At 59.0% G+C, this 26,873-nt stretch overlaps 1 protein-coding gene across 2 annotated transcripts in view; it reads left to right on the forward strand.

The window, feature by feature from the left end:
- PTPRT (protein tyrosine phosphatase receptor type T) overlaps positions 1-26,392 on the forward strand; it is a 967,960-nt gene extending 941,568 nt beyond the window's left edge. For both annotated transcript variants that reach the window (XM_036244362.1, XM_036244363.1), the window contains 9 exons: positions 284-438; positions 3,708-3,843; positions 5,808-5,957; positions 7,374-7,547; positions 11,219-11,350; positions 21,014-21,139; positions 22,227-22,390; positions 25,487-25,622; positions 26,316-26,392. In XM_036244362.1, the coding sequence (XP_036100255.1) occupies positions 284-438; positions 3,708-3,843; positions 5,808-5,957; positions 7,374-7,547; positions 11,219-11,350; positions 21,014-21,139; positions 22,227-22,390; positions 25,487-25,622; positions 26,316-26,369 (1,227 nt within the window). In that variant the 3' untranslated portion in view covers positions 26,370-26,392. The remainder of the gene's footprint in view (positions 1-283; positions 439-3,707; positions 3,844-5,807; positions 5,958-7,373; positions 7,548-11,218; positions 11,351-21,013; positions 21,140-22,226; positions 22,391-25,486; positions 25,623-26,315) is intronic.
- Positions 26,393-26,873: the final 481 nt, after the last annotated feature.

The raw sequence follows: 26,873 nt of genomic DNA on the forward strand, positions 1-26,873 counted from the left end.
AGGTTCCTTGGGCAAACCTGGCGGTGTCATAGCACTCGCGTGGGGGTACAGATGTCTATTAGCACACTAAAGGCTCTGACAAGTCCTACAGTAAGGCAGTCATTTTCACTTTATCTGCTTCCAACGTTCCCAGATGCAGCAGATCACAGAATCCCTTTGAGGGCCTTGTCCCACCCGGCAGCTGGGAGACGGGTTCCTCGGCGCAGCAGCCGTGGCCCCCATGGGTGCTGGGTGGGGCTCGCGGGGCAGCAGCTGGAGGAACAGAGGCCCACTCTCTCCTCAGAAAGGCTACCATGAGATCCGGGAGCTCCGCCTCTTCCACTTCACCAGCTGGCCCGACCACGGCGTCCCCTGCTATGCCACTGGCCTCCTGGGCTTCGTCCGCCAGGTCAAGTTCCTCAACCCCCCTGAAGCCGGGCCCATCGTGGTCCACTGCAGGTAAGCGAAGAGCCCCTGGCACCCTAAAAAGAGGGAGCCTCTGCAGCTCTGCCCTCTCAGGGGCAGATACCATCTTGCCCAGTGGCCTTTATTCTTTGCCTCAAAGACTCCCTGCATGCTGTGCGCAGCGGATGAGACCCAGGTCCTGAGTCTAACAAGAATAGCAGGAGAGGCAGTAGCAGCCATTGTTCTCTCTGTTGTCTGAAATAGTAACACCCCCTGGGGACGAGGGCGTGGCCCTGACACTGTCCTCTGCGTGTGCCCTTTGCCCGCATCATTCATTTACTTCTCACCCAACCTTGGGAGATGGGCACCGTCATCATTCCCATTTTACAGATAAGAACACTGAGGTGCCGAGCGGGCAGACAATACTCTGGGGTCACACGGGTGTAGGATGGCAGACCGGGACATCCAACGTGCCTTCCTCCAGACACCCGCCCTCAGCGCCGTGGCGTGGCAGCAGGTGCCTCGGTGGAAGTGGCTTCTCTTCATTCCTATTATTTTAAAAATCAATTCCCGGCCTATTGGAGAATAAATGGACAGTGTCCGATTTCACCTTATTGCGGAGACAGGTATTTTCAGCTCTGACCTGGAAAGTCATTGGGAATGACTGGCGTGTCTTCAAATCCTCCTAAATGGAGATGAAGTATCGTGTCAAAGACGCAAAGACCTGGAGGAGGGTGGACACCCAGACCCGAAGCCCAGCTAGCCTGCGCCCCTCCCCCTCTCTCCCAAAGACACTCTTCCGTGTGACCTTGGCCAGCCTGTCCTTCAGACTCTGCTTGCGGGTCATCTCATCCCTGCCCCGACAGAGCGCGTCCGTCAAGGTCTCGAGTCAAGTCAAGGAGAGACTCCATAAACTGGGGGTGTCCCAGGGCCACCCCCGTCTCACAGGGCATCCATTTCCCTCCCTATGACGCAGAGATGAGAATTAGAAGGCTTATTTCACAGATGAGGCATTTGAGGATCAGGAGGTCAACTTGTCATACGCCCTGGGCTCTCTAAGAGGTCTGCATGTGTTCCCCGCTTCCCATCTCTTTACAACCTCAGATCAGTAGAACGTTAGCCCTCGAGGCGGATGTCCCAAAGAGCAGCCAGCACAGGGCAAGGGAGAAAGGGGGACCATGGCAAACAGTGACCGGGCCCTCCTTGCACGATGGCTTCATGTCTTATCTCCCTAGCCAGTCACCTTAGTGCACCTGAGCGGAGCGGCACCCCCTCCTGCAGCTCTTTCGAAGATCGATCAGGTTGACTAACTCTACTAGATGCCTAAGAGAATTCTGGATGTCCTCTGCCTCTTAGTATTGTCCCCCACTCCAGACTGCTAATCCTCAGGACAGGAACCATGTCTCACTCATCTTCATATGCCTACTCCCAACCCCAGCATCGAATGCCTCATAGGTGCTCAATAAATATTTGTTGAATATAAATAGCAACCATTTATTGAAAAATTGCTATGTAGCCAGGCACAGAGCAAAGCAATCTACGTGCATTATGCTTTTTCAACATAATTTCATGCAATTGACATGTATTGTGCTATTACTGCTACCTGGTGGGTCTATTTATTATTTTCGGCCTCATTTTATGGAGCAGGGTATTGATAACCAGAGTGGCTGAGTCATCTTCCCAAGGTCACCTAGCTAGTAAGCGGTAGAATAAGCGTTTGATCCCAGGAGTCTGACCCCAAATAGCGTGAGCGTAATTGCTCTGTGACGCTGAAATCAGCGCAGCTCAGTCCTGGTGAGAACCCTGCAGGGGGTGCTATACATGGAAGGAAACTGAGGCTCGTGGATGCCAGGGAGCTTGTTCATTGGTGAGGGGGCCAAGATCTAAAATCGAGTCAAGTTAGTTCTTTCCCCTGACACAGGTCAAGGATGAGACTCCAGAGGAGACATGGGTGGGGTGGCTCTTACACCCCCAAGGCCCCAGCCAGCTGAGTCCCTTCTCGGGGACATCTGGATTGGTGGGGGATGGAGTGCCCTTGCAGATACACGTCAGACCTCACTCAGACCATGACATTTTACCGCAAATAGAGACCCTGCTTCCCACAGGCTGCTTCCGGATCATCAGGGATGGGTTTCCAGGGGTTTGCTTTGCGGACCACTGTCGGTGACGGTCGCCACTGGCCTGTCCTCCTTGGATTCGTGCTCAACCAGACTCACTTTCCTTACATTTCTTTTACATCCTTTCATTTCCACGTTGAGACTCAAAGACACGCGTCTCCGTGAGGGAAGGGAGACGCAGCCAGGGCGGTCTGCCTGACAGTCTGGCCCTCGCTGCCAAGCTGTGTGCAGGGGAGGCAGAGGTCCCCGTGGTCTCTGCTCGCCGCCACGGCTCTGGAACCCAGCACCGACCTGGGAAGGGCGGCGGTGGTCCGCGGGGTCTCCTTGACTTTTTTTTTTTTTTTTTTTTTTTGACATTTTGTGCTTCGTCTGAGATTCTCCTAAAGGAAACCACCAGCTATCAGAATCGGGTGCGGATCGGGAAGCCGGATACCAGACCAGGGTCTTAGGGCTGTCAGCGGTTTGAGCTCCTGGATGCTCCGGCCTCATGATCCAGATGCAGGGTTGGGACGTGGACTGGGACTCCCTCTCCGCCTTTGCGACAGCTCGGAAGAGCTGGTTTCCGCCCTCGCTCCCCTGCTCTCGTTCTGTCGCCCACCCGCGTGCTGCAGGTGGAAGAAAGGGTGTGTGGGGGAGGGCCGTGGGGGCCGTGTTCACTCGGCATCTCCAGTGTGCTGGGTGCCGTCAGACGGGCGTCGTCAGCTGCGTGGGTGTGCTGTGAGCATGGGTGTGCTGTGACTGTTGCTAAGACGGGGAGGGTCAGCACCGACCCTGGAGCCAGGCTCCGGCTGCCCGTCCCAGCTGCCCCACCTGCGGCTGCGCAACCCCGCGCCAGGTAAGGACCCTGGGCCTCAGTTTCCTCGCCTGTGAAATGGGGTGAGGAACTTCCCCACAACCTCCTAAGAGAACGTATAGGTGATGTGGGTGAAGCACTTAGAACAAGGTCTGGTATTTGGTCAGTGCCAAGTGAGTGAGTGCTAACTGCATACAACAGAAAATAGGCCAGTCGTGGTAGGATAGCTCCAAGGCAAACAGTCCTCTGCCGTTTTACAGACGAGAGAACTGAGGCTCGACGTTTAGTCATTTCCTCAGGGTCTCCTGGCTCGGGCCTCTGCAGGGTCCCTGGGCTGGGGCTGGAGGCGAGGGGCCTCCCAGGGCTGGTCCCGCCCCCGGGTCCCCGACACAGGACACTGTCCTTTCTTCCAGCGCTGGAGCGGGGAGGACCGGCTGCTTCATCGCCATCGACACCATGCTCGACATGGCCGAGAACGAGGGGGTGGTGGACATCTTCAACTGCGTGCGTGAGCTCCGGGCCCAGAGGGTCAACCTGGTGCAGACGGAGGTAGGTCCCGGGGAACTGAGCCAACCAGCCACCTACAGCCGCGGCCAAGGAGAAGCGCAGGAGGACAGAGGCCCGCGGGCGGTGGCAGCCTGTAGAAGGGACCTGGGTGTGGGACAAACGGCAGTGACTGAGCGTGTGGCTTGCTGTGGTGAGACCCTCCCTGATGCTAGGACACCCTGCCAACCCGAGGTCCCACAGTCCAGGGACTTCCACCAATGAGAATGGTGGGGAGCTCCCCCTCTCGGAGGGCATCCAAGCAGGGACTGAATGACCACTTTCAGGTAGTCCGGAAATAGTACCACTGCCTTGGGTGACGGAGAAGAGAGGCGGGGAAGGGTTGGCACTTATTGGTACCTGCTCTGTGCCCGGCATCCCTTCGGTCACTGCCCGCACGGCTTACCCAGTGAGGTCACCGACTGCTTGAGCTGGGCACTGGGGTTCCCTGGGCGAGAACACACCGCCCCTGCCCTGGAGGCGAAGCAGACCTTCAGGCACCCCTCTGTCCAGTTAGAGAGCCCAAGACCCGAGGGGCCTGGGAGGGGTTCGTTGTTATTGTTGGGTACCTACCGGGTGCCAAGCGTCATGCCAGGGTCTCCGCATTCAGGGGATCGTTTCTACTCCTCACAACAACCCTGTGGGGCAAATCCTACTAGTACCCCCACTTTACAGATGAAGAAACTGAGCAACTGTGTCCCCAAAGCCTCCCGCAGGCAGATCATGGTAGGACCGGGGTGGGTGTGACCTCAAGGGCCAGGCTATTTCCCCGAACCACACTCTTGCCAGGCAGCCCCTTCTGCCTCTCCTGCCCCTCGGGGCTGTGGCTTGTCCTTCTTCTGGGCCTGGTGAAGGCTGTGGGTGCCAGGACAGTCAGCGTGGGGACACACGGCTGCTTCCGTCGTCAGCCCCGCACGGGGAAATGCACGTGGCTCTGGACTTGGCCAGCCGCTGCTGGTTCTGCAGGGAGGCCCCCACTTACAGGCTGGTACACGTAGGCCCCGCTCTGAGCCTGCTCCCACAGCCCGTCCTCAGGCTTCTTGGTGAGGCTGCTGGAGCGGGGGCCGCTCGGCCGATCCCAGGTGCACGCAGGCAGAAGCCAGGCTCGCTGGCTGCATTCGACACGTGGTGGCCCTCGCTGTGTGCTGGGGAGGCAGACCCTCAACACATCATCGTGATGCATCTGGACGAGCATTTTATATGCAGAGACGGGCCAAGTGCTGCAGGAAAACGGCCACTCAGTGCACGTTTACTAAGGAAGTTACAGCACCAGCTTCCTGCTGGTGAATTCGGAGACTCCCCAGAGGAAGAGACACTGGGGGCAGAGAAGGGGGCGTGGTGTCCAGAGGAGAAGGTGGCACGTGTTTGGGGAGCAGCCCTGCGACGAGCCGTGGAGGCGAGTGGTGTGTCTGGGAGGGCCCCTCAACACGCCGGCTGGTGGGCGCGGAGGGCGTGGAGCTGCCCGCCCCGTGCAGGGGTTCGCCAGGCTGGCACCGCGAGCACCTAGAACCAGCCCTGGGAGCTCTCAGACAGTGGGGGGCGCGCTCTCCCAAGTGACCACCTGGGGGAGAGGGGCACAGGTCTTGGCCCCCACTCTCCACCTGGCACTGCTTGAGGGCTCCGCCCCGAGGCATTAACTCTTGAGCACGTGGCCCGGGCGGGGCCTGGCGCAGGAAGAAGCCCTCGGCGTGAATCCCAGGTATCTGCAGCCAGCAGCCTTCAGCAGGGCACGGTGACCGCCGAGGGGACATGGGCAGGACACCCGAGGGCACCTGCTGCCGCACGGCACTGTGCTGTTCAGTCTCACCCGAGGGACCCCACCCCCGGCTCGGGCAGTCCCTGAAACCCCTGGAAACGGCCCTGGGCAGAGAGCAGAGGTTCTGTGCCCGTCCTTCCCAGCCCAGGCTTCACTGTGGACCCTGACGTCCCGGTCCCCCTCTGACCGGCCCGCCCCGCCCCTGGCGTTGCAGGAGCAGTACGTGTTCGTGCACGACGCCATCCTGGAGGCGTGTCTCTGCGGCAACACCGCCATCCCCGTGTGCGAGTTCCGCTCCCTCTACTACAACATCAGCCGGCTGGACCCGCAGACCAACTCCAGCCAGATCAAAGACGAGTTCCAGGTAGGAGCCCAGCCCAGGCCCCGACACGCAGCCAACCCAGGGGCACCGGCCCACTCGAGGGGCTTCCTTCGTGAGAGGCCCTCTGCTCGGTGCAGAGCCAAGGCCAGACCATCGAGGGCACAGTGAGGGCCACGGCGGGCCCATCACGCAGCCGTGCTAACCTGTTTCAACCGCGATGAGGTGTTGGAGCTGAAGGTGTCTTTAGTTCTAGGCCAGGCTGTGGGTGGAGACAGGTGTATGCACACAGGTAAGGGGTGAGTTTCCGCTCCTGTGTCCCTGAAGAGACCCCCGCTTCCTCACTTTTTCTGCACTTGTTGGAGTGTGACCTAGACCCTCGCTACTCAAAGTGGGGCCTGAGACCTGAGCGTGGGCGTCACCCAGGAGCCCTGGAAATGCAGAGTCTTGGGCCCCACCCGCACCTACTGAGCAGGAACCTGCAGTTTCGCAGGATTGATTTGTCTGCACGTGGAACTTGGAGAAGCACCGCCCGGGAGTCCAGCTCAGGGGTAGCCACTCAGCACCTTGGAGCCCACACGTCAGGGTTGGCAGCTTTGGTCTGGATGTGAATCACTGAGTGAAGCAAAGCCAGAGTCCAGGGTCCCAGGGTCAGTGCCAAGGTCATACCAGGCAATGGAGCTGAGAACAGGCAGGAGGAAGCAGGAAGCCCCAGGGCTGGAGGTCAAGCACTGGGCCCGTAGTTCTGGGCAGATGCCTGAGTGCACCTCCAGGCAGGGAGTCGTCAGTGGTTCGGAGCAGACAGCAAATGCCGAGGTGAGGGGAGGTGGAGGACACGGACCCTGGGGGTTGCACCAGCATCTAGAGTATTGGCTGGGGCAGCTCGGCACCGGCCCAGACTTGCAAGACGCTCTGTGGAACACGACCCTGCAGTTCTCCTGACGCCCTGCGGCTTGCCCCTTGGGTCTGGCCTGTCCTGGGCCGCTCATCTGAGCATCTCTCCGTTCTCCGCTCTCTCTCTGGGAGGCATGCTGGTAAAATCACTTCCCTCATTCAGTGACACTTCAGGTGATGTGAAACACTCATTAGGGGTCCCTACCTCTGCCCCCCGCTGACAGCCTCCTGGTTGGCCTGCCTTTGAGGCAGCCCTGGCTGAGACGAGAGGGATCCCAACAGGTGGCAGGTGTTGAGAGCCCATGTCGGAGCCCGTGTGGGCGCCTGCGCCCCTGCAGCCTTGCTCTGTGGGGTATCACGCAGCCCTGGAGGGGCTCTCGGCCCGCGGGGCCTGGGGAGGGCACAGATGATGTGACATCGCCCCTGGGGAGGAACGGTCCGGGGAAGGGCCCTGGAGGGCCACGCGGGGCGGATGGCGACGGGGGTTAGGCCGCGTGTGAACATCATTGTTCCTCTGTCCGGGCAATCATCTGAGCTGGGTCTGTCTGTCCACCTGTGCGCCCGTAGACCCTCAACATCGTGACGCCCCACGTCCGGCCCGAGGACTGCAGCATCGGGCTCCTGCCTCGGAACCATGACAAGAACCGGAGCATGGATGTCCTGCCTCTGGACCGCTGCCTGCCCTTCCTCATCTCGGTGGACGGGGAGTCCAGCAACTACATCAACGCGGCGCTGATGGATGTAAGCGGAGCCCTGCGGGGGGCCTTCCTGCTGGCTTTCCAGGGAAGAGCTTCTCCCCAGGTGGAGGTGGCTGCGCCCCATGCGCCCTCCCCGGGCGCCCTCCCCTTGCTGATGACCGTGCTGGCCCCGAGGACCTTTGCTCCCCCTGAAGGCTCTTGTCCAAACCTGAATATAAGCTGTGATCTTGACTCCTTTGCTCCCATCAGGAGTCTGGAGAGAAATGACCAAATGCTTAAAGTGGTTCCCACGACACCACAGCGCACCTAGTGGCCGCCCCTTCTGCCCACAGAGCTGGCTCTCGGCCTTGAGTTCAGTGCGGGAAACATTCAGCATGCCAGGCCGTGGCTGGGCCCCGGGATACGAGGTGGTGAAGACCTCGGTTCTGCCCTCCCAGGCAGGTTCCCAGGATCCTCCTGTGCAGAGGCTAGAATGCGGGTGGCACCTAGGTGCCCAGTCGTGCGGCGGGGGCAGCAAAGGGAGCATGGAGGGGCGTGGCTGTTCTGTCAGGGGCACTGTCTCCTGCTTACTCGGCATTGGGTGCCCAGGGAGGGTACCTCGCCCTGACCTGGTTTGGGATTAGAGGGTTATGTTCCTGCCCCAGTGGGTTCATGCTCCTGACTCACATGGTTCTCCCCTGGGTCCCCCAGCCGCTTCCAGTTACTGTTCCTGCGCTTCTGAGATGTAGACATGTTTGCAGCAGGAAGGAATGAGGAGTGTCCGATTGCATCCTCACACTTTTCAGCAAAGGAAATTGAGGCCGTAGAGGGAAAGAGACTTGCTGAAGATCACCCAGGGAGCTAGCGGCAAAGCCAGAACCCAGGACTCCTGGCTCACACTCTAGAGCTTATTCATTGAGCCTCCGCATGGTTTACTCAGTCCAGTAAGACTCAGACCTCGCCTCCCGATGCTCAGGGCTGAGAGCACCGCTGCCCGACTGAGGACGAGCCCTTCCAGGCCCCCTTCCCACCACGTCCGAGGGCTCGTCCCTCCAGCCCGTGTGAACCTCCCGCCTCGCCCAGAACAGGCAGGGACATGAGGGCCTCTTACCTGGCGCAAGCCCACTGCCCCTCTGACCTCTGAGCCTCCTGAACTTCCTCCCCCAGGGTCTGAGGTGTTGGCAGCAGGGAGATGACAGGAGGTCGATGCCTGTCTCAGTCCTGGAGGGACTTGCTCCAGCCTCTTCCCAGAGGATGCCCAGGTCCTGCGCGGAAACAGGGAGAGTCTGGGCAGAGCAAACAGCTGGATGTGGAGGGAGAACCTCTGGCTTTAGCTTAGAGTGTTCCAAGGTCAAGGTGTGCATATGTAGGTGTATGTGTGCATGTGTGTGCATGAGTGCACATGTGTGTGTGCGCATGTGTGTGCCTGTGTGTGCCTGTGTGTGTATGTGTGCACACTTGGTAAAAGATGGAGCCTGGGGATGTGCTCACACCTCCAAGTTTCTCCTAGCTTTGTCTTCCACTTGTCACAACTCCCTCTCTCTGCCTTCCTCGCCGGGGCAAGGGTCAAACATGCTCCTGGCCGCACTTAGCAGGTGAGACGCTGCCTGGACTCACGCCTTCTGCCGAGCAGACACGGACCCTGTTCTCCTTGTCCGCAGGGCATTTCTCCTGCGAGCCGTCGCTGGGGCTTCTGCCTTTCCTACCAAAAAAATCCTTATCTGTATTCCAGTGTAGTCTATGCATTATCTGGTAACCATGGCAGCTTTGCTCCCAGCAGAAAAATATGAAGTCCTCTGGGTTAATTTTTAATGTTTCCCTGGTAAAGGATGATGCTATCCATGAAATGGATTGCTGGCTGAGCCCTGAAACCCAGCAGGAGCGCGGATCGCGGACGTATTTTCAGATAAGGCTTTGTCAGGCGTGCTGGCCCTAATGGAGCATGTATCACAGAGACGGGGAAAGGGGAGCAAGCGACCTTCACCAAGCCTTGGGCACCATGTCGGGCCCCGGACTGACACTGTCTTGTTCCCCATTTGCCTATTAGTACCTCCATTTGCTGGATGAGTACTGAGTGCCGGGGTCTTCCCACGACTGTCTCCAGGTCAGGTCGGGTCTGCACCCCAGCCTGTGACTCCGAAAGCCTGGGTTCTTTTCCATAGCCGGAAACGGCCCGCGGACCTGCTGCCCGCAGCTGGAGTTTGGCTTTGGGGAGAACCATTTTGCCCTCCCAGACCTTCCTCTGGCCTGGTCCAGACGGGTGAGCTCCTCCCCCCACCTTCCGGCCGACTCGCGACCCCACTGAAAACAGCAGGACTCCCACGGGGGCCGTGTCCCAGGAGGACTTCCTGCAAACGTGGACTGTTCTCAGGCTCACAAATCGCCAGAGACGCAGAGAAGCCCCAACCTCTCCAAACACCTCCTCTCAGGGGACTGCAGGGAGTGGGGCCGGCGCGGAGCTTCACGCGTGTCCAGGCTCACACAGGCCGCTCCCTCCGGACCCTCCCCGTCTGAACGTGGGACTGAACGTGTGTGTTTGCTCGACCTGTGCTAGGCAGCGAGTGTGCCACCACCATGCCCCTGCCCAGGCCGAAGAACCAACTCGAGCGTGTCTGCCCTGCGAGTGGGCTCACGACCTGGTTCTTTTTTTTCCTTTTATCTTCACGCGAGGCCCTGGCTGGGTCACTCAGTTGATTGGAACATCATCCCATACACCAAAAGGTTCGGTTCCTGGTCAGGGCACACGCCTAGGTTGTGGATTCGATCCCCAGCAAGGCTTGTGCGGGAGGCAACCGATTGATGTTTCTCTCATTTCAATCTCTCTCTCTCTCTCCCCCACCCCTCCTCTCTCTTGAGAGAGAAACACTGATCATTGCCTCCCCTATGCGCCATGACCAGGGATCAAACCCAAAACCTTTCAGTGTACGGGACGACGGTCCAACCAACGGAGCCACCAGGCCTGGCTCGCTAGGTTCTCGCTCGCTGCTCTTTACACATGTAAATCTCATTCAGGCTGTAGGACATCATCCCTTTGGAGCTATGACTCCCGTTCTCCAGGTGAAAAACCTGAGATTTGGAGAGATCGAATAACTTGCCAGTGCTAAGCACCAAAGAAAAAGAAAAAGAGAGTCCCTTCGCAAGTGATGCTTGAATGAACGCATGGAGGAATGAATGACTGGATGGCTGGATGACTTGTAATGTGCAAGTGGCAAAGCTGGGCTTGAACTCAGGTCTGCCTGACTCTAAAACCTGGACCCCTTCCCCGGCCCTGGCTCCCAGTGCCAGCTCAGCCCTCAGTCCAGCCTCAGGGCAGGGATGAGCCTCCTGCAATATAAGCCCCTGCAGGAGGCTCGCTGCCTCAGGCTGAGCCGACCCTCCCCGCGCTGTGGGCAAGGGACACAGAGGTCCCTTCTACCCCAAGAGGAACCTTGGCCAGCAGAGCAGCAAATCTCTGTCTGGGAGCTTACATTTCATGTTGCAATGATGATTATTTGCTGAGCTCCGAGACACAAATAATTTATTTGGATAATCCCCATCCGAGTGACACTTTCCTGATGAAATGTCTTAGTTTGGAGGAGAGCGAGTTTACCATGCGAAGGTCCCCTTGGCCGCCAGGGCACCCCGAGATAACCGAACGGCCAGGTGCTTTGTGTCGTCTGCCTGGCGGGCCTCACCGGCGTCGGAGCACCGCCGAGGGCGGTGTGTCTCACGAGGCCTGTGCCGTCCCTTTGTCAGAGCCACAAGCAGCCTGCCGCCTTCGTGGTCACGCAGCACCCGCTACCCAACACCGTGGCAGACTTCTGGAGGCTGGTGTTTGATTACAACTGCTCCTCCGTGGTGATGCTGAATGAGATGGACACCGCCCAGGTAGGAGGAGGCCCGACGCCGCCCTGGGAGCTCGGGTGCAGTGGGGCAGCCGTGCCTGCAGCTGCCTCTGCCCAACCGAGCCACGTCTGATGGGCACGGAGGCGGAGAGCACCAGGCAAGCCCATCCAGCTCTGGCAAAGGCCAGGCATCTCCTGGCAGGCCCTGCCCCCCCGGGGCCCCCTACCCTAGGAGTGACTCCCCTTGCTATGGGCTTTGTCTGGCCCCCACTGCCCAGCCCCAGACTCGGTGCTCATTGCCCAGACACTGGTCAGGGCCTTGTTCCCAGCCAGGCAGAGCTCACCCAGGAGACCCTTTGCCCCCTGGCCACCCAACTGAGCCCTGGCTTTGCCTCATGTCCGGCTGGCTTCAGGCCTTAGCTCCTCTGGGCCTGACAGCTCCCGGCATCGTATGTCTACCGCACATCCCTGTGCTCACGACACAGGACACGTGTCATGGGGCCCCGCTGGGTGGAGAGGGCGGGGCTGGCCTTGCAGGTTTCTGAAAAGCGACCCTCTCCGTCTCGAAGGCAGCTCGCAGTGACCAGGTGTGCCTCTGTGTGAGCGCGGCCGGGCGTGGGAATAGCACACCCAGGGCTTTGAGCTGTGTCCCCGCCCACCGGGACTCAGCCTGGCGACAGACAGACGAGCAGCTCGTCCCCCCTGGCGTGGTCGCGCTGTGATAGAGGTCAGCCGCGAGGCACTGTGCTGGCGGGGATGGGGAGCAATTAATTCTGCCCACAAAAGGAAGGTGACTTTGGCCTTGAAGAAGGCAGCAGAGATCTGGCCTGTGGGGGACGAAGGAGCTGGAGGACATTCCAGGCAGAGGGGACATAGGGCCAGGCGCAGGCCTGTCTGCAGAAGGGCTCCAGGCAGTGTGGCTGGGCCCGCAGCAGCCGGAGCGGGTGGTGACGCCAGAGGGTGCAGAGGGCTGCCCGCACCGGGTAAGGAGCTTGGCCCCAGCCTGCGGCATGGCTGGTGGTTGTTTTTCTTTTAAGACTTTTATTTTTTACACAACACCATCCTTTCTTCAGATGAGAAGTTTTCACACAAGCCCGATATACGGAGGAGGTTTGGCTGAGGCCTGCTAGCGCCGAAGTGGGTGGAGAGAGGAAATCCAGAGCTTCTCCCACCTCGTGGTTTGGCGCCTACGCCGGGTACCTTTGTGGAACCCCTGGGGTTCCTAGGAGCACAGTTTGGAAATGCTGTACAGGGAGGAGAGAGCGTGAAGAGGTTGGGCAGCGGGGTGACGGGGTTCCTGCTGGAAAGCCGTCTGGGGACCAGTGAGGAGAAAAAGCTGGAGGAGAAACCTGGGAACCGGGGGGCTGCGGGGAGTGTGCCGCCGACGCGCAGGAAATGATGGGTCCTCTGGCTGAGGCGCCGGCGGGAGGCAGGACGATTTGGTTGGATGCGCAAACGCGGCCAGAGTTCAAGTCCCCAGGTTTAGGGACCGCATGGGTGTGGCGTGAAGGAGGCGCCGTGGATGGTGGCAGGGGTCCCGGTCTGGGCAGCAGGTGTCGGGGTGCACCTGGCCCAGGCGGGGAAGGCGGGAGGGGCGGGTCAGGGAGCAGGCAGGCCGCGGAGGCCCAGAGACCAGCAAGGTGCAGAAGGCGAGGCGGTGCGGCGGGTGCGCTTGGGAGAGCCGTCCGGTCAGATCCCGCGCTGCATGCGGCCTGTGGGCTGGGGACCCGCTCTTTGCCAGATGCTGTTCTGGGTGCTGGAGGGCACCGGTGAGCAGAGAGAGCAGAGCAGGGAGCTCCCACCTCTCGGGGAACTTTGTTCCAGGGCAGGGAGACGGGAGCAGCACACCCTGTGCCGTGTCATGTCCTCGGTTACACGCTGGAAGGTGACAGGTGCATGGCGAGGGGGCATAAGGGGCTGGGTGATGGAGCTCGGAAGGCCAGGCTGCAACTGGGACCGAGCGACCAAGGCAGGTCCTGTCCAGGAGGTCGCATCGGAGCGCAGGGACACAGAGACGCAGCAGAACCAGGCCATGGAGGGCCTTCAGGGGCGGTGGGGTCCTAGGAGGAACTTCGGGTTTACCTGGAGAGACAGGAGGAGCCATGGGCAGGTTTTGAGGAGAGGAGTGACCTGGAAAAGCAATTCGACTTGTTTTGAAAAGCCCCCTCTGGCGGCCGTGATGAGAACAGACTGTTGGTGTGGGGAGGGGAGGTGTGGCTAGGAGAGGGAGCAGAGAGACACAGAGGGGCTTCGGCAGGAGACCCGGTGACAGGGGTGGTGGCCTGAACCTAGGAGGCAGCAATAGGGTGGATTCTGAGTATGTGAAATAGACGCAACAAAATATGGAAAGTGAGAGACAAAAAGATGGCTCCAAGGGTTGGGCCCAAACAACAGATGGTTGGAATCGGAGATGCCCATGAAACTGAACGGATGTCCACGGGACAGAGACCCTCGCCGAGTTCCAGGGTCGGGAGGCAGTGCTGCCCGGTTCCTTTGCCTGAGACAGGAAGGCAGCGAGAGGACGTGCCCGTGGGCCCGGAGCAAAGCAGAGCCGGGGAGAGCCCTTTGCTCCTCCCTTTCTCCAACATCCCTTTTTTGCAAAACCGGAGCTCGGGCACCAAGGAGGATTTTCAACGAGCCTTGCCTTGCAGAAGCAAAGGTCAAGGTCACTGGCCATGGCTTCCCCTCTCAGGGTGTTCCTGGGTGAGTGGAGATCTTTCAGCCCCGGATGTCGGTGCAGCCTTTGAGAATTTACCCTCCAAACGCAAACACATCGAGCTCGGACGTTCCTCAAGGTTGGCAGCCGTACGCAGCTGGCAAGCACCCCCTGAAACCAGCAGATGAATAGAGCACTTACTGGTATGAATATCACCACCACAGCAGCTGGGCACCTGGCGAGAATAAACACGGACATAGCCCGAGCATCGGAAGAGCTGCCCTCGGCTCCTGGAGGGCGGTTCTTTGAGATGGCATCAGCGTCTGTCTGCGAGGGTGCCTGTGCCAAGGCGGCCCGTAGCTTCGGCCCGTGGGGTGACAGGTCAGCCCCAGGTCCCTAGCGCATTGGAGGCTACCAGGAGGACCTTGCCACGTCCTGTGGTCTGATGGGACCACAGGGCTCCCGGTGGTGTGGGGCTGAGGTACCTGGAAGTTGCAGCAGGTGCGGTGGAGAAGGGGATGGGGAACCTGAGCGCTTTACTCTCTAGCACTGCGGGCCAGCTGTCTGCCTCTGCTTAGGATCCCTGCCACTTCCTTCACGCCGCCCTCCCAGCCACAGACACGCTTCCGTTCTCCGCAGTGGCCGCCGTCCGGAGATCGTTATGAGCCGTGGGGGCAACTACATGCCACCGGAGAGATGTTTCCAGCTCCGTGGGACTCCAAAGGCCTGTGGCCGGATCAGCGGGGCAAGTGACACTGTGGTTCCCCATGGGGGCACCAGCAAGGACCTTTACAGTCACACCCAAACCACCTGCTTCCTCTCTCTCTACTTCTTCCCCCGGACTCGTCCCTTCTTAGGTCTTTCTCCTCCTCCCCCAAAATTGTTCCTTTCTGAAGCCGCAGAATTCAGTTGTCTCTTTCCTACCTGTTCTAACACCTGCCCTGAGTCTTTGCCTTCCACCCACCCCCCCTTCCTCTGCAGGTGTTCTCCTAAAGCCCACCCTTCCTTCCCAGAAACGAACTCTGACCCAGCTGCGTGGGCCGGTTCCCACCCCGGGTGGAGATCGCTCACCTCCTGGGGCCCCAGAGGGGCTGGATGGAGGCGGTGGGTGAACGGCCCCGGTCAGGACCCACACACCCCTCTGTCCCTTGCTGGGTCCCTGCTTCCCTGACCGTCTGCCTCCCTTCACTGGCCACAGTAGTAAAGCCACGTTATATGTTTTAAGCTCTTTATTGAATCTATTTAAAGGGATTTTTATAATCACTGACCTGAACTTTAAAACCAATTCAGGTGGCTCTTTTACATTTTTCTCTCTTAAAAATGCTCACTCGCGTCATCTTTGGGTTGGTCGCCCCACCCTGCTCCGTGAGGCACAGGGACCTTGACAAGCAGGGTCCTTACTTTCTGAAGCTGTGACGTTCCTTGGCTTTTCCACCTCATCAAAGTATTTTTTTCTTATTTGATTAACAAAAGGCCTAACGAAGGTGCACAGAAATACCCTTTGAAGTTGTTTGTTCCGAAAACAGGCCAGGTGCTAGTTTTCATTCGACGCATCAGGGCACGTGTGTTCCAACGACCCGCAAGCTTTCTGCTCCGTCAGCAAAAGTGAAAAAGAAGTTTTGCAGCGGAGCTACCTCTGTGTCTGTGACAGCGCACGTGTGAAGTCGCTCTCTCCGCGTGGCCCACGCAGCATGGAGACCACGGGGCGGAGCAGTGCCCGTGGCTGTTCCCGGGCTGTCCACGCGGGCTTCGCGACTCCCGCGCGCTTTAACTTGTTCTGACGATGAGTAACAAGAGCCACTCTGCTTTCCTGGAGGAGCAGCGCCATTTCTCAGTCAGCGGCTGCCGCTGGACGGCTTTCCCTCCCCGGTGTGGTCCTCGGCTCTGCCTGCAGAGGGGGAGCCGCTCCGGACAGGCAACACCCTACACACACACACACACGCACACACACGGGCAACACCCTACACACACACACACACACACAGGCAACACCCTACACACACACACACACACGCACACACACGGGCAACACCCCCACACACACAGGCAACACCCCTACATACAGGCAACACCCACATACACACACACTCACACAGGCAACACCCTACACACACACACACACACGCACACACACGGGCAACACCCCCCCACACACACACACAGAGGCAACACCCTACACACACACACAGGCAACACCCCTACACAGGCAACACCCTACACACACACAGACAACACCCTACACACACACAGGCAACACCCCTACACACACAAGCAACACCCTACACACACACGGGCAATACCCTACACACACAGGCAACACCCTACACACACACAGACAACACCCTACACACACACACAGGCAACACCCCTACACACACAAGCAACACCCTACACACACACGGGCAATACCCTACACACACAGGCAACACCCTACACACACACACAGGCAACACCCCTACACACACAGGGGCAACACCTCTACACACACAGGCAACACCCCTGCATACAGGCAACACACACACACACACACTCTGCGGGGCAAGAAGGGAGAGGCCTGGGGTATAAGGTGGCAAAGGCAGTTGATCCAGGCTCCAGGCCAAGGGATTTGAACCCATTCTCGGAGACGGCCATTCGACAGCCTTCCGCCTGAGGAAGGAACAGCAATGTGGCACTGAGTGTCCAGGAGGCTCCAGGCCAAGGGATTTGAACCCATTCTCGGAGACGGCCATTCGACAGCCTTCCGCCTGAGGAAGGAACAGCAATGTGGCCCTGAGTGTCCAGGAGGCTCCAGGCCAAGGGATTTGAACCCATTCTCGGAGACGGCCATTCGACAGCCTTCCGCCTGAGGAAGGAACAGCAATGTGGCACTGAGTGTCCAGGAGGCTCCAGGCCAAGGGATTTGAACCCATTCTCGGAGAAGGCCATTCGACAGCCTTCCGCCTGAGGAAGGAACAGCAAAGCGGCACTGAGTGTCCAGGAGGCTCCAGGCCAAGGGATTTGAACCCATTCTCGGAGACGGCCATTCGACAGCCTTCCGCCTGAGGAAGGAACAGCAATGTGGCACTGAGTGTCCAGGAGGCTCCAGGCCAAGGGATTTGAACCCATTCTCGGAGAAGGCCATTCGACAGCCTTCCGCCTGAGGAAGGAACAGCAAAGCGGCACTGAGTGTCCAGGAGGCTCCAGGCCAAGGGATTTGAACCCATTCTCGGAGACGGCCATTCGACAGCCTTCCGCCTGAGGAAGGAACAGCAATGTGGCCCTGAGTGTCCAGGAGGCTCCAGGCCAAGGGATTTGAACCCATTCTCGGAGACGGCCATTCGACAGCCTTCCGCCTGAGGAAGGAACAGCAATGTGGCACTGAGTGTCCAGGAGGCTCCAGGCTAAGGGATTTGAACCCATTCTTGGAGAAGGCCATTCGACAGCCTTCCGCCTGAGGAAGGAACAGCAATGTGGCACTGAGTGTCCATGAGGCTCCAGGCCAGCTGGGACTTCATGGTTTTAGAAAGTCGAGTGGGCTTCTTTGAACCCCACCCCCCATTTCCAGGTTCTTAAGTCCCCGTCCCTGGGGTTTTTATAAAATGCAGATGCTGACGGGGTCATGGTCTGGCCCCTCGGACCACAGGTGTGGTCTCTGCTCCATTTCTCTGGCACCCGGGGAGCAAAGCTCAGTTCGTTGCTGGTTTCCACAAGAAATCGATCCATACTGGGCACTGTGCATGGTGTTATAAATGTACTGAATATTTAGGAGGCGGGGGTCACGTGACACGTTGATTCCCCTTCAACCATTTCACTGGCCCCCTGCATCCCAAGTTCCTCTCCCATCTCCTGGGTCCCCCTCCAGAACAGCCCCGCCTCTCTCCGTTGACATGCAGAACAGCGCCCCCACCCCCACCCCCCCTCCAGGTGCCGCCCGCCCCCTCCCAATCCCCACAGCTGGCCCACACTGGCGGAGCGGGAATTTCCACAACACGGGCAATCCTTTGGGTATTATCCTAAAGGGACATTTTCATAAGCGCTACTAAGTGGAGGGGAAGAAACATACTTCACTTTATCCATCTTGTCTGAGTGGCCCTCCCCTACGCTGCCTAATAATCATAGCTCCCGTTTACTGAGAACTCACTGCAACAGGTCCCGTGCTGAGCAGACACATGAAGATTCACAGCCATTCGTAACTCGGAGAAACTAAAAGGTTTGGCCAAGTCGCTCAGCTAGAAAGTGACAGGGCTGGGATTTGAACCCAGGGCACTAGTAGGAGCCCTCTCGCTGCAAACACAGCCAGAATGGTGGCACCCACTGAGGCACACCCCCAGCGCCTGGACGCCAGGACAGCCTTGAGCTAAACCACAGAGGACATTACTTGTTGAGAATCATTCCTGGGCCCCAGAGGGTCTCTGGGAACACTCGGCGCCCCCCTCCCTTCTCCTGCTCCCTGTGGCTAGATGATATAAGACACCCTGGCTGTGGGGAGACCTGGATGCTCCTTGGCAGTTCTAACACCGCATCTGCCCACACTGAATGCCACCACGCCGTTGCTGATGCAGTCACACGAATCGGGGAACTCGAGCGGAAGGATGGACGCGGTTCAGGATTAGAAGGACCCTGCAAACTTCCCCAGCCCTCTGGGCATTACGGGAGAGTGACCTGGAAATCACATGCAGAGAAGTGTCCCAAACAGAGGAGTCCTGTTTGAGGCACAGTAGAACCTATTAGCCTGAGAAATTGGTCTGGAAACCCTATTAAAAGAGGCACATCATTCTGCATTCTCTCCAGACTGAAAATACTAGGGGTAGCAGACTTTCCCTGATGCCTCGGACCCCTGTACTGACAGCAGGACCACATTCCACTTCCGGCAAGGCTGCATTCAATGCGAGTGATGAAGGCAATTACTTTTTTTTTAATGGGAAATTCTGATGAGTTCTGATTTCTCTAACCAGCCAAAGACTTATTGGTACCCATCCCTCATTACCAGGAAGGGTGCATGGCAGAAGAGCCAGTGCAAAGGCAAATGAAGTTCAAATTATGGGATTGAAGGTGCCCAGCACCTCCTCCAACACACACACACACACACACACACACACACACTAGCATGTTCCATTAACCCTCAATGGAGACTCCAGAAAGCAAGCACTGTCGCATTATGAAACGTACCTTGCATGTCTTTGCTATTTGAGATGGGTGATAAGAATCCTTCAACTTCAGATGTTATGTATTAGCCTAATCGTTGTTCTTTTTGTTGGGCGGATAGGTTCGATGATGCTGTGAATCACTGGGATTTATTCTGTGCCTATGTGTTCGTGTGTGTCATCCCCCTTAGCCCGAAAACACGCCGGTGCAGGGGTTGGCCAGCTTTCTCTGGGAGGGACAAGACAGGAAATCTTTTAGGTGTTGCAGGCCGCTCGGTCTCTGTCGAAAGCGAGCAGTCAGTGGTGTCTACACGAGCGAGTACGGCGGCATTTCAATAAAACGTGACTCACAGAACCGGGTGCTGGCCGGTTCGGCCTGTGGGCCATCATGTGGTGGTGTCATCCCTGAGCCGGGATTCGTGAGCTTTTTTCTGTCCAACATCCTCCTTCCTCCTGGCTTTTCCATTCTGATTCCAGTTCTGGAGGAAGGATAGAACAAAGGACACTTTTGTAAGTGACTGCCCGTGGTGAGTAGGCTGTTCTCTCTGAGCGAAAGGAACAGTGATCACTTTCATGAAAATCCTGCATCCGTGGCGGCCACGGCATTTCTGTGGGTCATCCCTGACCACCTAACTCCCCGTCTGCGAGCTCGATGTAGGCTGTGGCAGCCCCACTGAGGAAGGAGTTGACCCCAAGCTGTCCTCTGAGGCCTCGGGTGGGTCTCGTGACTCCCAGCTCCATCCTCGGGACGACCCCCAGAGGGAGGGTCTTTCTAACACGTGGCCTTGCTGTCCATGCTGGAGTGGTCCCTGAGAAGCGTGCAGCTCCGGCCTCAGCTCCCTGCTGGGCCCCGGTGCTGAGGCCTGCGCCTGGACGGGGTCCATCTCCACGCCCCTGGAAACCAGGAATTTGAGGACACATGTTTGCCCCTCTTTGAAACACAACCCTGCCAACTACCTCAACGTTCTCCAACAAAATTCATCTGGCTCTCAACACATGCAGGCAAATGACGTCCCTGTCTCTCTGGATGAGACTGTAACCCTGAGGGACAATCAGTGATCTTAGACCCCGGTCAGTATCAACCTCTGCACTGTTGATACACGTTGGGGGGTGGGGGGGGAGATGTGCGCGGGAGAATGTTGAGCAGCACCCTGGCTTCTGCTCACAGGAGACCCATAGCAACCCCAGGTGTGACCATGAGATGTCTCCGGACATTGCCAAAGGTCCCCTGGGTGAGAACACAACATCTGGCTGAGGACTCCTCGGGCTGAGAGCAAGCCATGGCCTTTGCTCTCGGCCGTGGGGTCTCATTCCGAATGCAGAAAAGTGGGAAGCATCCCCGGCAAGTGCTCTCAACACCATGCGACATCACTTTCGGTGCAAGGGGCGCATAGGGATCCCCACTTCACACGTGAGAAAGCTGAGGCCTGGGTCACACAGCTAGGAAGGAGCAGAGCCTGGATTTGGACCCAAGACTGTCGGATGCCAACGCTCATGTAGAACTTAAAACCGCGCCCGATCTGCTCGTGGACAGTGTTTCCCGGGAATGGGGAGGAGTCTGCCCTGACTCACGTTTGCATAGAGAAAACGAGGGGTGGTACCTGCCCTTCCCTCATCCCATCTAACCCTGTCGGCAGCGCCTCGAGGTAAACATTGCTCTCCCCATCTCACGGGTGAGAACGTGAGGCCCCGCAAGTCTAGCAGATGGGGTGGCGTCAGCGTAGCAAAGTGTTTTGTGTTCAGAGCCTCGGCTTTTCAACAACCGCCCCCAAGGTGGGAGGCTGCTCCCCAGCGGGGAAGCCGAGCCCAGCTTCCCCCATGACACTGTCCGCCCCTAGCCAGCGGGCTCTGCAGACAGGAGGAAGGCCCCGTGGTAAAGGAGACTAACGCCCTCCCCTCCTCGGCCTCTTCCTCTGGCCCCTCCCAGCTCTGCATGCAGTACTGGCCTGAGAAGACCTCCGGCTGCTACGGGCCCATCCAAGTGGAGTTTGTCTCCGCAGACATCGACGAGGACATCATCCACAGAATATTCCGCATCTGCAACATGGCCCGGGTAAGTGGGTGGCCGCCACTGGTCCCCTGCCCGCGCCCCCAGGTGGATGGAGGCTGCCTCCCCGTCACCTCGTCCTTGGGGAAGGGGGCCCCTGCCGATTCCGGCGCCAGGTCCAGCCAGGGCTTAACGCAGAGACACACAAGGCAACACAGGCCCCTGCCCACTGCTGTGCCCTGACGCGCTCACTGCCCTGTGGGTGAAACGTCCCGGAAACCGGCACTTTCCCCCTGTGCTGCACTGGTTGTTTTTGTCATCCTCACCAGAGGGCATTTTGCATTTACCTTCAGATAGAGCAGGAGGGAGAGAGGGGGGAAGAGAGAGAGAGAAACATCGATGTGAGAGAGACACATCAACTGGTTGCCACCCACACGACCCCAACCGGGGCTGGGGACAAACTGCAACCAAGGTACGTGCCCTTAGCGGGAACCGAACCCGGGACTCTCTGGTCCGTGGGCCGACGCTCCAACCGCTGAGCCAAACCGGCCAGGGCTGTGCCGCACTGGTTGGACCTGAGTTGATGGGGCCTTTGCTGGGATCCGGTCAGCCATGGGCTAGACCCTGGGAACACCACCCAAACTAAAAACAGTAGCTTCCAAGAGAAGAGTCTGGCTGGGCGGAGGGGTATAGGGTGGCAGGGGCAGATCAGTCACCTAGGAAATGGTGGCTAACTATCGTGACTTTGGCCTTTCCGGGGGCCCAGGGGGAGCAGAACTCGGTCCCTGCCCCCAGAGTCCGCTATCTAATGGAAAGTGAGATACACTCTGGCATAGGAGCCTCAGGGGGGAGATGAATTCTGCCTGGTAGAGGCAGGGAAGGCACTTCCTGAAGAACAGGACATCTGAATTGGGTTTTGAAGACTGAGTAGGAGTTTCCCAGGTGGAGAGGGGGCGCAGGGCAGTCGGGGCAGGAGAGTCAGTGGCACAAAGGCCTAGAGATAAGTAAGGCAGAGAGTCCGGGACTCCCCGTGAAGACATGGCTTAGACCTCATAAGTCCGTCTCCCAGGCAGTGCTGAGACCCCCAGAGATCTGGAGGGCCTGTGTCCCCAGCTCCTCAGCAGAACAGGCCTAACGGCGTCTCTGTTCTCAGCCGCAGGACGGGTACCGCATCGTCCAGCACCTCCAGTACCTCGGCTGGCCCGCCTACCGGGACACGCCCCCCTCCAAGCGCTCTCTGCTCAAAGTGGTGCGGCGGCTGGAGAAGTGGCTGGAGCAGTACGACGGGCGGGAGGGGCGCACGGTGGTCCACTGCCTGTGAGTGCCCTGGGGTCCCCGGGCGCGGGCGGCGGGGCGGCCTCGCGGGCATGGCTGGCCGCGCTGCATCTCGGCGTCCCTGAAGGCCACAGGGAGTGTGTTCGAGGAGCGACAACCCTTTACTGGACTGGGGTGCCCAGCGTGCTGCCCTGAACGAATGTTATGACATACTTCCGAAGCCAGGCTGGTGGCCTGTCCCCACACGCGGGGGTGGGCAGACCCCAGCCCAGCTCCCAAGAGGAAGGCGCGCCCCACCCCCACAGGCGCACGAGGTGTCCCGCCATCACGAGAAAGCTGGGGCCCCAGGGGTTCCTCCCACTGGACCCTCCTCGGCGACTGAAAAGAGACAAAGAAGAGAGGGGGGCATGGGTGGGTTCAGGGAGCTCGGTGCCGGGCAATTGAAATGACTCCCCTCGTTCCGTCAGGGGGGTTTGTTCCTCTTGTCACAGTGAGAAACAGGCACAGCCAGGCCGAGGCTTCAAGCAGATAAGAGGAGCTTTGACTCGAATCCACGGGCCCCCAGGCGGACATGCCATCCATTGACCCGCACTGCCTCTGAGTACACCAAGGGGTTCACCCCCGGGCCTGGGACCCCCTTTCTAGGGCACGGGGGCTCAGTTCAGCTGTGTGCATAATCCCATTACTGGGGTGACATGGAACCTTCACCTCCCGTCCAAGGACGGGCCTAGCTGGGCACAGGGACCCCAGCCAAGCGGACCGTGGTGTCATCGTGCAGGGTCGCAGTCGGGACCCTCAGAGGATGGTGACTGACAAGCTGTCATCGAGGAAATCGCTTAATTTTGTGGCCCTCGTTCCTCCTCTGTCCCGTGGGACGTGGAAGTAGGGCCTCCTAGGACCCTGTGGTGCTTTCAGATATTTACAAAATACACGCAATTTATCTACCGACACACAGACCTGCAATTATCATGGTAGCAAATGTGCAAATGTCCTCGATGCAGCTGCTCCTAAGAGCCAGTCAGGTCCACGCAGGAGGAGACAGTGACCTCGGAAAAGGACCCTACAGAGCTCTCCGACCCCAAACAAACCAGCGGCCGTAGCAGCAGGTGTGGAACACCTGCTTCACAGTCATTCACTTGGCTTCTCAGGACCCTCAGATCCGCGGGGAGACGGGGGTGAGGCCGCCTCGTCCTTCGAAAGGCCGTGTCAAAGGACTCGAACCCGAGCCTGCCCTTTTCAGAATAAGTATGTGTGGAGCTACCGGGGGTATTGCTGACACCTTGCTGACCTCAGAATCAAGCTGCCTCTTCAAAACCAGCTCATGGCTCTGCTCTCTGTGAAAGGTGCTGCGTGTGCATGTCAGAAACATCACAGAGCTCAAAGGGAAGTCTCTCTCACACACACCCCTCCTGTAGCAACCCCAAGGGTCAAACCGCAGACCGAAGTCCTGGAAGATGCCGTGAGGTGTTGCATGTCACGTCGGTGGGTGACACCGCCCAAGCTGAGCGGGGTCTGCCCACATCAGACACTGGCTGCTGGTTCCCCACCGGCTACCCTGCTCCCACACACTCAGGCAGCCTCACCTGGAGCACAGAGCCACCCCCATCCTGTCGGGGCCTCACTCCACCGGGTCCGAGATGCCTGTGTCCACTCCCCTCTTCCTCTTGCACTCTGCTGTTCTTGCTCCAGAAGACTGGCCTCCCTCCTGGGGGTCCCCCTACTCGGTCCCCTGTGGCTCGCTTCCGGCCTGCTTTGTCTGCAGGGGTGCCTCTCTTCCATGTCTCTCCTAGCCAAGTCGACCAGCAGTTCGAACCAAAGGGAAGCTCACGGGTGTCCTTCTATCCACAGGGACCTTGGCATCCCTGGGGGCCAGAGACCCCAAACCACACACTGAAACGCAGGTGCTGGCCAGTGAATGGAGGGCAACTGTCCGTACTGGAAACATCTGGTCGCCGGGTGTCCTGGAGATAAAACATCTGGGAGACTGAGCACCTTCGTTTCTGTGCAGATGTTCTTTAGACACAGACCATTGCATGGAATCATTAGTTACTCTTGGCGACATGCCCAGAAGTTCCGAATCCGGCAGACTCCGAAAGGGACTTTCTGTGAAGTGTTGGGGGGTGTTCCCATGAGGGTGACTGATGGAGCATCAGAAGGCAGGCGTGACTGGGAGAGGACCCCCCAAGGGCCCTCTTTCTCTGCTCTCCAGGTCTGGAGGGTCTTGCTTAAACCGGGTACACAAACAGAGACGTGTCACTTCATGATCAGCACCTCGCCCAACCCCACCCAGAACCCTAGGCCGGCCGCCCCGAGGCTGAGAGCCGTCTCTGGCATCGCTGTCCTTCGTGGATGGGAAACCAGGAGGAAGTCACCTGCAGCCTTTCGCCGTCCTCGTTGGGTGTGGGTGCACCTGGAGCACCCTTTGGGACGAGATGCATGTACCGCGTGTATAAGGACACACTCTCCGGCCTGTAGGTTTGCGTCAGTGTGCCGTGGGTGACCACACCATGTCCACAGAACCAAGAACACATCGAGATAATCGAGGTCTCACGGGTGATCTACCCCAACCCCTCCATCATATGAATGGAGACTTGGGGCTCAGACACAGAAGTGCCTCACCCAAGGCAAAGCAGGCTCATGACACAGGGGGGACTCCACCCACGACACACGGCTCGGGCTGAGGATGTCCCCGCCGCCTTGCCCGCAGCCGCTCCCCACGGCCAGCGAGGCCCAGGACGGACTCGCCTCTCCCTCTGTGTTTAGGAACAGGGTTGGCCAAGGATGGGGCTCGCCTCTCCCTCTGTGTTTAGGAACAGGGTTGGCCCAGGACGGGGCTCACCTCTCCCTCTGTGTTTAGGAACAGGGTTGGCCCAGGACGGGGCTCACCTCTCCCTCTGTGTTTAGGAACAGGGTTGGCCCAGGACGGGGCTCGCCTCTCCCTCTGTGTTTAGGAACAGGGTTGGCCCAGGACGGGGCTCGCCTCTCCCTCTGTGTTTAGGAACAGGGTTGGCCCAGGACGGGGCTCACCTCTCCCTCTGTGTTTAGGAACGGGGGAGCCCAGGATGGGGCTCGCCTCTCCCTCTGTGTTTAGGAACAGGGTTGGCCCAGGACGGGGCTCACCTCTCCCTCTGTGTTTAGGAACGGGGGCGGCCGCAGCGGGACCTTCTGCGCCATCTGCAGCGTGTGCGAGATGATCCAGCAGCAGAACATCATCGACGTGTTCCACATCGTGAAGACGCTTCGGAACAACAAGTCCAACATGGTCGAGACCCTGGTGAGTGTCCCGAGAGCCATCCTCCGCCAGCCAGGGTGGCCCTGGCTCCACTCCCCGGGGAAATAGCATCAAAGCAGCAACACGCAGTGACTGCGCACCGGCAATGCACAGGAGTGCTCCCCACCTCACCCACTGCCCCCTCCTGCAGGCCGGTCCAGGTGTTAACCCTGGCACACCCCACTCTGTTTTACCCTCTGCCCACTCTTTAGAAAAGTATCACTGACTCAGGTTCAGGGGAGGGGATCCTGGGTTAGTCGAGTGTGGATCATGTTTTCGATCCCGTCTGATTCGATTCTAACTCATTTATGCTAATTTTGCAGTGTAAGGTGTTGGTAGAGGACACTGGTTAAAGGGGTGGAGGGCGACTGGGCAGGCAGAGCCCCTGGTGATAAGCCCTGGTGCAGCGATGGGGACAGTCACACGTGAGGAACGCTACTGTGCGCCGCTAGATGACCTCTGGGTGTGGTCCCCCAAGTCTGGTCTCAGGCCAGCAGCGGCGCCCCAGGAGAGCTTGGCGGGAATGCGGAGTCCTGAGCCCCATCCCCCACACCTTCTGAATCAGAATCTGCTTGGGTGATTCTGAGCTGACTGTCAGCCCAGATGTGGACCACGTCTCCCAAATCTGTACCTCTAAATGCATTTTCCTTCCCTTCTCTCTTGTCTCCCCTCCCGGTCTGCCTCCCCTCCTCTCAGGAACAGTACAGATTTGTATACGAGGTGGCACTGGAATATTTAAGCTCCTTTTAGCCCGATGGAGCGGGGAACCTGCCCGAGTCCCGAGGCTGCTGCCGTCAGACCCTTCTGTGAACGGCGGTGACTGGCTCGGGGGCTCAGAGGGCGCCCTGCCCGGCTCCAGGACAAGACCGGTGGGCCCGTGTCCCAGGCTGGGCCCTGCACCTCCAAGGGGTCTCCTGCAGCTGTGGGGGTTGGGGCTCTGCAAGGCCCAGGCTTCCCGTGGGCACCCCACCAGCCACAGACACGGACCCACACAGAAGTGGACCCACAACAAGGCCCCGGCTTCCCCGGTCCCCCGACCTCCTGCTTCTGCTCTTCCCAAGCGTGTGAACCTCGTGGCAGCCGCCCCCGAGCGGGTGCTGGGAGACGCAGGCTCGGCGGCCCCTCCCGGGGCTGCTTCTCCCTGGGAGGGGAGGGGGCGCACCTCCTCCTCCAGCGGTCGTGGGCATGGTGGGGCTCTTGGGGTCCCTGCCTTGCTGTCCTCTGCAGTCTCCTGCAGTGACCTCTGGCACCAGA

This window comes from Molossus molossus, unplaced genomic scaffold, assembly GCF_014108415.1.
Source record: "Molossus molossus isolate mMolMol1 unplaced genomic scaffold, mMolMol1.p scaffold_m16_p_6, whole genome shotgun sequence".
Classification (NCBI taxonomy): domain Eukaryota; kingdom Metazoa; phylum Chordata; class Mammalia; order Chiroptera; family Molossidae; genus Molossus; species Molossus molossus.